At 38.5% G+C, this 13,206-nt stretch overlaps 1 protein-coding gene across 5 annotated transcripts in view; it reads left to right on the forward strand.

The window, feature by feature from the left end:
* LOC128692563 (protein tramtrack, alpha isoform) overlaps positions 1 to 10,250 on the forward strand; it is a 397,508-nt gene extending 387,258 nt beyond the window's left edge. For all 5 annotated transcript variants that reach the window (XM_053781707.2, XM_070090087.1, XM_053781711.2 and 2 more), the window contains one exon: positions 1,852 to 10,250. In XM_053781707.2, the coding sequence (XP_053637682.2) occupies positions 1,852 to 2,329 (478 nt within the window). In that variant the 3' untranslated portion in view covers positions 2,330 to 10,250. The remainder of the gene's footprint in view (positions 1 to 1,851) is intronic.
* The last annotated feature ends 2,956 nt before the right edge of the window (positions 10,251 to 13,206 follow it).

Here is a 13,206-nt window from a genome sequence, read left to right on the forward strand (position 1 = left end):
TTATTGTTCATACGGGATACCCAATACAAAACAGTAAAGGGTGTTTACAAAGATAGGGTAAATGATTTGACTGCAATGTTTACGCATACAGTACCTACTTTAGCTTAGCCTTGAATTGAGTAAGATTAGTATTTTTAACCCTTTCAGGGTCCAAGGCCCAAATCTGGAGTCACGCACCAGTGTCCAAGAATTTTCAAAAAAAAAATTTGTTATTTTTTCTTATGAAATCATAGAGCATCTTTTTGTGAAGGTAATAAAACAAAAAGTACGAAATTTGGTGGAAAATTGATGAAATTATGCTCTCGCGAATTTTGATGTGTCAGCGATATTTACGAATCGGCGATTTTGCCGACTTTGACTCCCATTTTAGGCCAATTACATTATTCCAATCAACCAAATTCTTAGCTATTTCACTAGTATTACTTCTATTCTATCGATTGAGCACAAGAAATCGCCAAGTCAACTGTTTCAACTACAAAATAAAGTGATGGGAAATTGTTAATTTGGCCAATTTAACACAAAGTTCAAAATATTCCAATTTCAAAATAGGGTCCAGAATAAACAATGTAGGCATTCCTGGCACTAAACTAACATTTCCTCTGTTCATTAGTTATGTTTTGAGGCTTTACAAATAAATTCCATTTTGATTTTTTATTCACATAATGAATTTTTATTCACACCAAAAAATAGAAGATTTACTGTTATGCAATACTGTAATAATTGTATAAATATCATCACCATATTTGTGAATGTGTATTAGACCCACCAGATGACGTGTATTAGACGTGTGAGGTCGTTTGTTTACTCTTGAATATCGGCAAAAATTTAACATTTCCGCTACTTTGAGCTAAGTTTCAAGCCATTTCCAGTGCTAAAACCAATCAAAATCATCTCTATTTCTGTAATATGTCTTCCATTCTATCAAATGAGACCAAGAAATCGCAAATACAACTATAAAAAACATACGAAAAAACACTGCAAAGTTGCTGTTTTAATCGAAAAATCATGATTTCAGTTTTTTCTCTCATTATACACAGTGTGCTGCAGGATCTGTTTTATGTGGTGCACACATACCACATAGATGTATTCTCTCATATCTAGGCCCAAATGTACCACTCACAGTTTATCAGAGTGAGCTGAGCTCATGGCGTAGATCTACGGTTTGGACACTCACCGTAAAACCGTAGATCTACGGGACGGACCCTGAAAGGGTTAAGCGCTAAACCCATGTGGGTCATTCAGCGCAAGACGTGGTGGAGGCTTGATCCTCTGTCTCCTGAGCATGAGACAGACGCACATTTTTTTAAGTCATTCCACATCTTTTGTCCTTTAATTTGCATAGAATTCTGTAGATGTTCGGTTGAACATGAGGGATATCAGAATTAATGTTTGAGGTGTGATATCCATGAGTGAAGGAAGCAGTGTGAAGGCATGTTTGTCACCTCTGAATATCTCTATTTCTTTAATCCTCTTGAACTAGCTTATCCATCTTCTGGAGTATTCCTCCCCAGTCCATGAAGGCAGGCAGAGATAGTGATGATGATAACTAAACTCACTGGTAAAACATTGCTACTGTAGAATCTTTCAACACACCAGCCGTATCCCACTGAGGTGGGGTGGCCCGAAAGGAAAAACGAAAGTTTCTCCTTTTAAATTTAGTAATATATACAGGAGAAGGGGTTACTAGCCCCTTGCTCCCAGCATTTTAGTCGCCTCTTTCGACACGCATGGCTTACGGAGGAAGAAGTCTGTTCCACTTCCCCATGGAGACTTTAGAATCATATGCATATAAATATTTAACAAGACAGTTTACCCTCTACATATTCTAATATATTTCCCTTTTTTCCTCAGGTTCACACAGAAAGAACACCTTAAAGGACACATTGAAAATGTACATCTCAAGCATGGTGAAAAAGGCTTAGAAGGTTTATTAGATTTTGAGAGAGAGATGGATGATCAAGATGACCGAGAAGATGAAGACGTAGATATATTATCACCGGCTTCCCCACCTCCTACCTCCACCTCTCCATCCCTCGCCCCAATCTCATCTCTCTTATCATTGGCCTCATCTGCCTCACCACTGACTTCCATCTTGCCCACACCCAGCCTGCTCTCCAGCAGTGCCTCCATCATTGCCACCACATCATCATCACTGGCACCCACCATAACGACCACATCATCATCACCCATCACCTCAGCATTGATTCCCACATCATTGGCCAGTGATCTCAACATGAACCAGTTTACTGCTCTTTATGCACCAGTTACTCGGAAGACAGTGAATTCTCCAAATAAACACATGCAGACAATTACTATCAACTTCAATTAGTGCCAGTCAGTCAACACATGCATTAAATACAGTAAACTCTTGTTTGACCGTATTCTACATAGTGCAATTTTTTGTAAGTAAAATTAAAATGTGCATAAAAAATTGAAGAGCATCCACTATGAAGGTCTTTTTGTGCACTATTCAATTATCATGCACTTTTTTATTGCATTTGCACAAAAATATTGCACTGTGTAAAAAAGTTTTTTTACAAGACATCTTACTGTATTTTTACCTTTTTTATTTAATCTTAGTCACTGCCATTAGTAATGACGACACTATCATGTCAGTGTCATGTAAACTTGGTATAATATATCCATTAGTTTGCCTATGTAATGGTCTGCCTTGCATTGTCTTCAAATATTTGGAACATTTATATCAACTACAGTGTTACCATAACTAACCAAAAATTTGTTTGTTACTAGGTGACACAAAACTTCAGTGAGTGACACATGAGAAACAGTTCTAGAGTGACACACATATAAGAAACAGTTCTAGAGTGACACACATATAAGAAACAGTTCTGTAGGTAACACAAAAGTACAGTAGGTGACACGTGAAGAAAGACATGTGACACATGAGTAGGGTAGGTGACACATAAGTACAACAGGTAATAAATGAGTATAATAGATGTCAGAGTACTGTACATGATGCAAGTATATTAGGAAATAAATGTGTAGGTGACACATGATAGTACAGTAGTTGGCAAGAGGTAGTACCATAGGTGATAAGTACACATGACACTGGTACAGTTGGCAACACAAGTAGCACTGTAGGTGATATGATAGTACAGGTTACACATAATAGTACACTGTGTCACATGTGACCCATGTTAGTACAGGCAACAAGTGATAGTATATATAGTAGATGACACATGATAGCACAATTGGTGATACATGATAGTATAGTGACACTTAACCCTTAAACTGACCAAGCAGATCTACGTTCACATGCGTAGTGCTCCAAAAGTAGATCTATGTTTTTTTTTACATATTTTCAAATATAACAAAAAAAAACGTAGATCAAAGTTTTTTTTTTTACACTTTTTCAAATGTAAAAAAAGAAAAGAAGATCTACTTTTTTTACATACTTTCAAATGTTGAAAAAACGTAGATCTACGTTTGGACAGTTTAAGGGTTAATAGGTCAATAGGTGACACATGAGAGTACAGCAGGGTACTGTGATGCACAAGGATGCAGTAGGTGGTACAGTATGTGACACATAATACAGTATATGATACATAATATACAGTAGGTGGCACAGTACAGTATATGATATGTGATATACAGTAGGTGGCACATAATGGTGATACATAGTAGTACACTAGATGTCATCAACTACAGGTACCATTTACATGTACAGTAGGGCCCTGCTTTATGGCGCTTTGCCTTATGGCGTTCCGCTAATATGGACATTTCAAATTATGACCAAAACTATATACGGCTCCCCCACCTGACTTTCTAATACGGTCACCACTAGCCGCCCAGTTTGTTTACACTCTCTGTGAGCACAACTCTCCGTTATGTCTGTAACTTAACCTGGAACTTAACCTGCCGTATAAGTGGGGCCCTACTGTATAGGTAAGATGTCCATAGGTTGATACATACACAATATGTGACACATTGGTAAGAGACAGTTCAGTAGGTTAATACATAAGTAACCAAAAAGTTGACACATACATAAGAGACAGTACAGTAGACTGATATATGCGAGACAAAACAGTAGGTAAGAGACAGTAATACAGTATTTTGAACCTAACTGTTCTCAGTGTCCTCTCACAGTCCAGTATTGTTTCACGATTGTCTGCACTCAGAACTTTGTAAACTTCACGTTTGGTTGAGAATTTGATGCCAAGATGTGTAATAGGAAGTTACAAAAAGACAGTTCCATCTTACTACTACCATTCTACAGCCAATGCTTTCAATTACTAATTTCCTGAGTGTTGCCAGTCTTTTCCATGGAAAGCGCTGGCCTGGTGCCTTAGCATGCAGATCTGTGATATTCATTTTCTTCCAGTGCTTATGATATAATACCATGTTCTTATGTAGAGGCTTCATTTTGAAATGCCATAAGAGTTTTAAGATAATTCCAATACAAAAATGCTACTGAGTCATTTGTAGAGTGATATATAATGCAGCAGTCTTTTTGAAGTCCTGCTTTTTCTCTTGTATACTTTAAAAGGAGGCATTGTGCTGTGAAAAAAAGGCCAGTAACATTCACATATTCTGTATAACAAGCTATGTGGTCTTAAAATGTAAGCTTAATTGTGTGCTTAATATGTAGTGCTTCTTGTAGTACTGACTGGATTGATGGTTGTAGTATCAACAAGTGCTGCTTAGTGCTAGTAGTACTGAAGAGTGCTGGTTGTAGTATCATCGAGTGCTGCTTGTGGTACTGACGAGTACTGGTTGTAGTATCAACAAGTTCTGCTTGTGGTACTGACTCAAGTGCTCGTTATAGTATCAACAAGTGCTGCTTGGAGTACCAATTCTGATTTCATCAAGAATGTTGATACTGTTTTCCCCTTATTAAAATAAAACATGTTTCAGATTCTTTATGGGCATTGGTAAAGGCTGTCAAAGAATCAACATGGTAAATGAAGGTCAGATTTGGTTCCAAGATAACATCTTCAAATGTTATTAGTAATTATTTAATAATGACAGAATGAACTATTTATTATTTAAAGTTCACCTAGAAGGGTAATAAAGTACACCTAGGATGGCAGTCAATCTCCAGAAGATATTTTATGCAGTAATATGTTTTAGAAAAATGTGTTCTTGTGAAATTTTGTTCTATAACACGAGAATACATTATAACTGCAGGACTTAGGTTGAAGTATGAGGTTGATAGCACCCTTCTCTCTCCTTCACAATCATACTAGATTGAGACTTAAGAGAAACATTGAATGTGTTAAACATGATTCTTATGCTCAAAAGTGTTTCCGTTTAAGTTAGTTTTCTCCACATATTGCTTTTAACCAAGTGCTATTATTGATTAGTTCTAGAGTCTTTGCCATTGTCTATTTTTTTTTTAAGTGCATTCTTGGGCATTATTTAATATTGCTCGCATAATTCTCAGACATCTCATTTTCATCACTTGTAATCTGATCTGTTCACATTTGTCATTTTCAGATTAAATATCTTGTCAGTGCTTTGCATTTTCAACCACATTCTTTATGACTTGCTAATATATATAAAATGTTGGTCTTATTGGTTAGCGTAAAGTGCCTTATTACTTCCTGATATCAAACTGTGATGTCAGTGCATTAGTATTTACTCCTGATATAAAGTACAGTGGTTTCTTTCCTTGAACATCAAAATTTCTTAAGTTACAGTCAGCATTATATTTAACAAGTGGATATAGATTTGTTCTTAAAGGACAAATGCAGTTCTTGTTTTAGCAGATTAATTCAAAAATTATAATAATTTGAATTGAGATCATATGTAATGACAAAGTAAACAGTTGCTTTTGAAAATTTGTCGAAGATAAGTGATCCAACAAAAAGTAATTTAATATTTCATAAATATTTCATTTTACTGGAGTTTTTAAATCCACATGCTATGCTTGACTGTAGCTCAGGTCTATTTAAAGCCAGTAGAATTTGTAAGTGTATAAGCATTGGACAAGTTAGGATTAAGAAATGCTCAACAATAATAAGAGTAAAATTTCAACCATTGACTACATTTAACTCCTCTTATTAATTGTAGACTTAGTAATGTTGAGAGATAATCCATGCAGGTAAGAGATGCAGCAGTGGTTATTGCCCATACTAAATAGAGAGTTGGTTTATTACCGAGACTCAAAACCTTTGGCAAAATGACATGACACTAAATTGTGAACATTGCATCAAAACAGTCTGACCTCTATAAATCGTATATTTATGTTAATGTATGCCATAATTGGTTAAATTTGCATACCTAACATTAACCTAGGCTGAATATTGCATGTAAAGAAATTAGCTTCAATATATAAAGTAAAAAAAACCAATGCTTAAAAGGTTAGGTTTTGACCAACTGCTGGTTGCCTGACAGTGATTATCGGATGTATGTTTTTAAGTAATTATAAGAATTAGTTGCTGTACAAATTTTATGTATCCATACTCTCCTACGTGGATACATCTCCAGTTGCCAAGAACTTTTTATATTCATTTTTTTTTGTAGGTGTATTTGGAAATTCTGTTCTAGTTGATGTGGTTTTTAAGTCTATGCAGATGTCATGTTGTATCAGCATTCTGTATGGTGTACTGGTTGAGGTATCAACACTCAGTATAGTGTACTGGTTGATTTATCAACATTCTGTATGGTGTACTGATTGATGTATCAACATTCAGTATGGTGTACTGGTTGAAGTATCAACATTCAGTATGGTGGTGTTGTGTACTTATGGATCATTCCCACCTTTATGTTAACATGTTGAATTTTTATATATTTTGTCATACAAGGTTAGTATTGCTGTTTCATAAGCAGTTATTTGGGTTTGATATACTATATTCTAACATGTAAAAATTGAAAGATTTTATTGGTTCATTTATTCTGGGACATGAAAGTTGTGATGTCTTCCCATGAAGTAGTGGTGAGTTTCATATATGGTACAGTGACCTTGTCATGTACAGTATAGTGACCTTATGTACAGTACAGTGTGTGTGTTGGATCATCCCTGATGAAGGGACAGGCTGCTTCCTGATAATGGAAATTTGAGAAAAGTGTATCAGAATTTCAAGATAAAATTTTGTTTTGGTTAGTTTGATTCAGTTCATCATTGTATTTTGATACTATACATTAGTATATATGATGCAAAATAGAGAAAAAGATGCTAAAAAAAAAGAAAGAAAAAATATTTAAAAATACTCTTTACCACTATTTCTAATTTTTATCTGAATAACCATCTTCTTCCAAGGCAGGGTGACCCAAAGGAGAAAACACATTCACCATCATTCATTCAATCCTTGTTCTTTTTGAAGTGTGTTAATGTCAAATTACCCTCCAGCTACCAGATCCTAGCTCCTCTTTCAGAGTGCAGGCACTTCCTTATATTTTCCACCAAGTTAATATGATTTTACGTGACTAGTTATCTACATGTTGAAATGTATTTGGTTAAAAACTGCAGATACAATATAGAATTTTACTAATACCTGTACAATTAACAGATCCTAACCTAAAAATATATATATATAGTTTTTGAAGTTAATTTTTGCCTGAAAATATGAAGATAACGTACTAAATGATCAAATAAAAAGTATTGTATTGATGACACTAGCAGATGATCCCCTTCCTTCCTCACATGGTCTTGAGCTTTTTATTGCTAAAATAAACTGGATAATTTTCACTCGGTGCCCTAATACCTGAAAGATAGGTTTTTAAGGGAGTTAATTTCTTTGCAACTCCACCCCAGACCAGACTTCCTGGTGGATCAAAGCCTGTTCAACCAGGCTGTTACTGCTGACCACATGCAGTCCAATGTATGAGCTTCTGCACTTATCTTGTATGCCTATGTGGTTCCCATGCCCTTGACCAAGATATGGTCATATTTTCAGTTTTCTCTTTGATGAAAGAATTCTTGCATAACATCTCTGAAAGCTCTCATAGTCAGCTGAACCTCCTTACAACTTTAGCATATTTTTCTTAAGGAGCTGTTAGATAATCTCTTTTTGGTCTACATTGAGCCCTCATCTTTAAGCTACCCTCTCCAAGTTTGATCATATTCATCCTTAAAGTTTACATGTGTCTAGGTGACTTTTGATCTTGTCCACTTGAGAGCTGGTATACCGAGGCAAGTGTCCATTTGCAAAGTCAGTGTTATATTATTTGCTTCCATGATTCACTTACAGATAATAGCAAGTGATTCAGTGATGATAGGATAAGAGCAAGTCAGAGGAAAAAAAAAGTCTAGGTAAGGAAGGATTAAATGTTAAATTGTAGGGAAGATGTATGGTGGCAGTGAATGTAAAAAGATACTGCATTTGGTAATGAATCTTTCTTTTTCTTTCAACGTACCAGCCGTATCCCACCGAGGTGGGGTGGCCCAAAAGGAAAAACGAAAGTTTCTCCTTTCAAATTTAGTAATATATACAGGAGAAGGGGTTACTAGCCCCTTGCTCCCAGCATTTTAGTCACCTCTTAGGACACGCATGGCTTACGGAGGAAGAATTCTGTTCCACTTCCCCATGGAGATAAGAGAAAATAAACAAGAACTAGAAAGAAAATAGAAGAAAACCCAGAGGGGTGTGTATATATATGGCTGTACATTATGTGTAGTGTGACCTAAGTGTAAGTAGAAGTAGCAAGACGTACCTGAAATCTTGCATGTTCATGAGACAGAAAAAAGGACACCAGCAATCCTACTATCATGTAAAACAATTACAGGCTTTCGTTTTACACTCACTTGGCAGGACGGTAGTACCTCCCTGGGTGGTTGCTGTTTACCAACCTACTACCTAGGTTGGTAATGAATGTTGTGGCAAATTAGTCTCTGATGTCAGTGAGTGCAAGTGTGTGTTGGAGGAAAGGGTGCCCAGGGCTGGGCTGTGGGAGTAGGAAAACTGAGACCTGTCAGAGGCATGACTCATGAATGGAGGTTAAAGGCAGTGGAGATGACTTGTTTGAGATCATTGTTTCATATGAATATCATGCAGAAAAATAAAGTAAACAAAATTACAAGAGGGTTTGTTGGTATAAGAGGATGACCCTTGTGAGTTTAGTGCTTAATTATGATAATGGTACAAGTGGAATAATTCTTAGGGAATGAAGAGTTGCTGAGATGATTTAATCAATTAGAAAGAATGGAGCAAGATAGGTCTATTAAAGGGGTATATAACTCTAGGGTCGTTTGAAGGTGTAGGAAAATTCAGAGGGAGTGTGTGGAGGCTTTGAGAAGTGGGGCTTGAACAGCCAACATGTATGGCTGTGTTTGTTAGATCAGAATGAAATGAGACCAATGGTTTATTTGGATCTGACATGCTGCTGGAGTGTAAACAAGGAAACATCTATTAAGGCATTCAGGAAAATGCCTTCAGAAAAATCAATAAGCTTGCTGTGGGATGTGGAGAGTACAGTGCCTGATGCTGAAGGATGGGGACTGTTTAGTGCTTAACTTTATTAAATTGTTGAAGGATGGACAGGATGCTGCAGTTCAGTGGGTCATTGTAATTGTGAAGTACATTTTTCTGGGTGGAAAAAATAGCTAGGGAATGAATGGTTGTCAATGTGTTTATATTTTGTATATGTTAATTTTAAGTATGTGTGGGTGTCCTATATTTATCTCACATTGACTGGTCAAGAAATAGGGATTTTACATTGCTTGGAATTGATAATGAATTCTTATTTTCTCTTTTTTTTTTTTTATCCAAAGTACTGCTGTGTATGGCATCAAAATTTTTATGTCATGAAGTGTATTGTGAACAGAATCTTATACTTCGTTCATGACTACAGAAATGTGACTGCCACAACATTTTACTTACTGTATTTTTATAATAATAGGTTCAGATAATGGTAGAATTGACAGACACATTATTTGGGACTTTTTTAATTCCTCCCTTATATCTTGTGCTTTTGTGTCATAGTTCTGTGGTGCTTGGGAAATCTGGCTGTTATATTTATAACCGTTTCTTCCCATACAGCACCTGAAAAGTTTAAAATGTATAATTTTATTTCAGAATTTTTAGCACTCATACATTCCTGTGGTTGTGAGAGTAGCCTTTTTTTTTTTTTTTTGTCCTGGCAATTCCCCGTATTTATTTGATTCTCAAAAAAAAACATTCCAACTTTAAGGTTGAACATTTTCTGCATAGTGATATTTTGCTACAATTGTGATTTTTAGTAAAAAAAAATTAATGAATATATGTTTGTTTACCTCTGTTTAGCTTTAAAGTTACCTTTACTAGAGCTTGGTGTTGGGTGCGTTAAAACTTAATAAAAACTCACAGTTGGGTCAAACATTATTTCTCCTCTGACAAGGAAAAAAAATGTGTAGCACGAAAGGTAACGTCAACTAGGATTTAACAGTTTAGTATTTCATGAATAAATTATCAAGTTGGTACATCATGATATACATACTTGTAATTAAAGTAATACCCCGGTTTTCGTCTTTAATCCGTTCCAGGTCATCCAAAATGGACGAAAACTTAAGTAACATTTCCCATAAGAAATAATGTAAATCCAATTAATCTATTCCAGACACCCAAAAATATTCACGTCTTGGCTTCTATGACGGTACTCAGGAATTTGTTCCACTCATCCACAACTCTATTACCAAACCACTGCTTTCCTATATCCTTCCTGAATCTGAATTTTTTCAACTTAAAGCCATTGCTGCAAGTCCTGTCTAGGCTAGATTTTTTTTTAGCATGCTATTTACATCCCCTTTATTTATTCCTGTTTTCCATTTATACACTTCAATCATATCCCCTCTGATTCTATGCCTTTCTAGAGTGCAGATTCAGGACCCTCAATCTATCCTCATAGGGAAGATTTCTGATACATGGGATCAACTTTATCCTCCTTTGTACGTTTTCTAGTGCATTTATATCCATTCTGTCCTCTTCAAGGGGGGCTCGTTGGTGTGGTGAAGAGGCTCTTGGTCTGAGGAATTAGACCTGTCGGTTTACTTCCTCAGACCGAACCTAATTACCCCCCAATCCCCCGTTCCCTATCCCATCCTCCCCTTTTTCCTTTCCTCCTCCTCCTCCCCACCCCTCCCTTTTGCCCTTCCTTTTTGGCTTTTTTTTTTTTTTACCACAGGCACGCTAGTTCCTAGGTAGGGGAAAGGGTACCGGGGTCCATCCCATTCCGTTGAGGTTCTTGGCGGTGGCGTAGTTTGCCGTGGAATCTGGATTGCCTGGGGATGTCCTGATCCCTCTCCGGTATCCCGGAGGGTGGCTTTGGGTGTCTCTCGGGCGATGGGTGTATCTCTGGAAGCCACCTTTCGGATTCCTGGGGTGGTGGCCGAAGGAGGTATGCTTTGTGGCGGATTTCCGGCCGCCCTCTCTTTTGTCCACCGAGGTAGCTCGGCAGATGTGAGGTTGCTATCCCGGATTGCCGGTTTACTGGCATGATGGGTAGGGTATGGCACGGGTTCCATGCTGCATCTGCGCTACTTGCGGTGCTGAGGTCCTCTTGGGCGCGGAGGGAGATTTCTGGCCCTTTCATTCCTCCTAGGAACTATCCCTCCCCGGTCCCCCCTTTTTTTATTCTTTTTTTTATTTTCTTCTTTCTTTTTTTTTCTTAAAAACAAAAAGAAAGAAGTAACTTAACCATGGCAGCCCTAGTCCATGAACCTGCTACCCCCGGGCCCCTTCTTGATACCGCACCCCGTTCTGACCCCGCCTCGTCTTTGGACCACTCTTCGGACACTCCTCATGCCTCTGTACCTCTTGCCGGTGCTGTTTCCTCGCCCGCTTCAGGTACTGAGGCCTCGACTGACTCCTTCGATTTATCTGACCTTCGCTCTCCTCTGACTATGCTTCCGGCCTCTCCCTCTACGGTGCGGCAATTTTCGAATCGCCGGCCCGTTCCACGTCGGACCAACTCTGGTCCCACGCCTAAACAACAACGACAATTACCTACTGATGATACTTCTCCACCTTCTCGTTCTTCTCAGAAAAGATCAACACGTCCTTCACTATTTTTCCACGCTCAGTTTCAGACTGCATAATGGACTAAATTCTTCACTTTACGACCGACTTCCTCTACTGCCTATCTTTCTGACCACAGTATTGGCAAGGCACTCCTACGCCATGTTGGTAAAGATATTTCTTTTCATGCTCTTAAGAGCGGTACTCGCATCGTCACCGTACAGAATGCTACCCAGGCTCATGAGCTTTCTCGTCTTTCCCATATCGATACTGTTCCTGTAACTATTGAAAAGCATCATTCCCTCAATTCTTGTAGTGGTACCATCATTCTGCCCCATACCATAGTTCAACAAAATTTCCAGACATGTGGCACTGACATTCTTGAACAGCTGGAACTCCAAGATCTCTCGATCGTCAAGGTAGACACTTACGTTCTTCCTGCCCGCGGGCGGAGACGATACCCTAGCAATGTGGCTCGTTTAACTTTTGACAGCCGTGAACTCCCATCCTCAGTTTATGTAGCAGGACATCGGTTACAAGTTCGAAAGGTGATCCCTACACCGCAACAGTGTAGAAATTGCTGGCGATTTGGCCATCCAGCGAAATATTGCAGATCTATCGCCGAATGCCCAGTCTGTGGTGCCGATGACCATTCTAATACGTCTTGCAATCGACCTCCCTCTTGCCTTAATTGTCATGAGGCTCACCCTTCGTACTCTCGCCGTTGTCAAGTCTACTTAAACGAGCGGGAAATCCGTTACCTCAAAGAGGCAAAAGGTCTCCCTTATGCCATGGCAGTTTCTCATCTCCGCCTCCAAGGGAGACTACCTCGTGTTTCTTATTCCCGTGTTTCAAAACGTCCCCCCCACTTCTGGTATCCCATCTTCTGCACCCACCTCTGTGGTTACCTCTCCCATAGTCACTCCTGTAGCTAATTCTTTTGCTGTCCTCGGCTCAGACGTCCCTACTTCAATGTCTCAGTCTGATCTTGCTTCTTCGTGTTCTCTCTCACAAGCCTCAGTAGCGACGAGATCTCGTATGACACCTCCTCCCAATCGTCCCTCTACTTCTCAAAAGTCAAAAAAAAGGTCCGTTAACACCTCCTACCCATCTTCCACTTCCTCATTTTCCCTTCCCTGTCTCTGTACCTGGTTCTCCTCCTCGTACTGTACCTTCCTCCCCTGTTCCCTCCCAAGTTTCTTCCTCTTCGGCCACATCCCAGGTTTCTGCCTCTTCTGTCCCCTTCCACGCTTCTCCAGTTCCCTCCACCCTTCCGTCCCCCCCTACCTTGGTACAGTCCATTACAGTTCCA

The sequence above is a fragment of the Cherax quadricarinatus genome, chromosome 30 (assembly GCF_038502225.1).
Source record: "Cherax quadricarinatus isolate ZL_2023a chromosome 30, ASM3850222v1, whole genome shotgun sequence".
In the NCBI taxonomy this organism is placed as follows: domain Eukaryota; kingdom Metazoa; phylum Arthropoda; class Malacostraca; order Decapoda; family Parastacidae; genus Cherax; species Cherax quadricarinatus.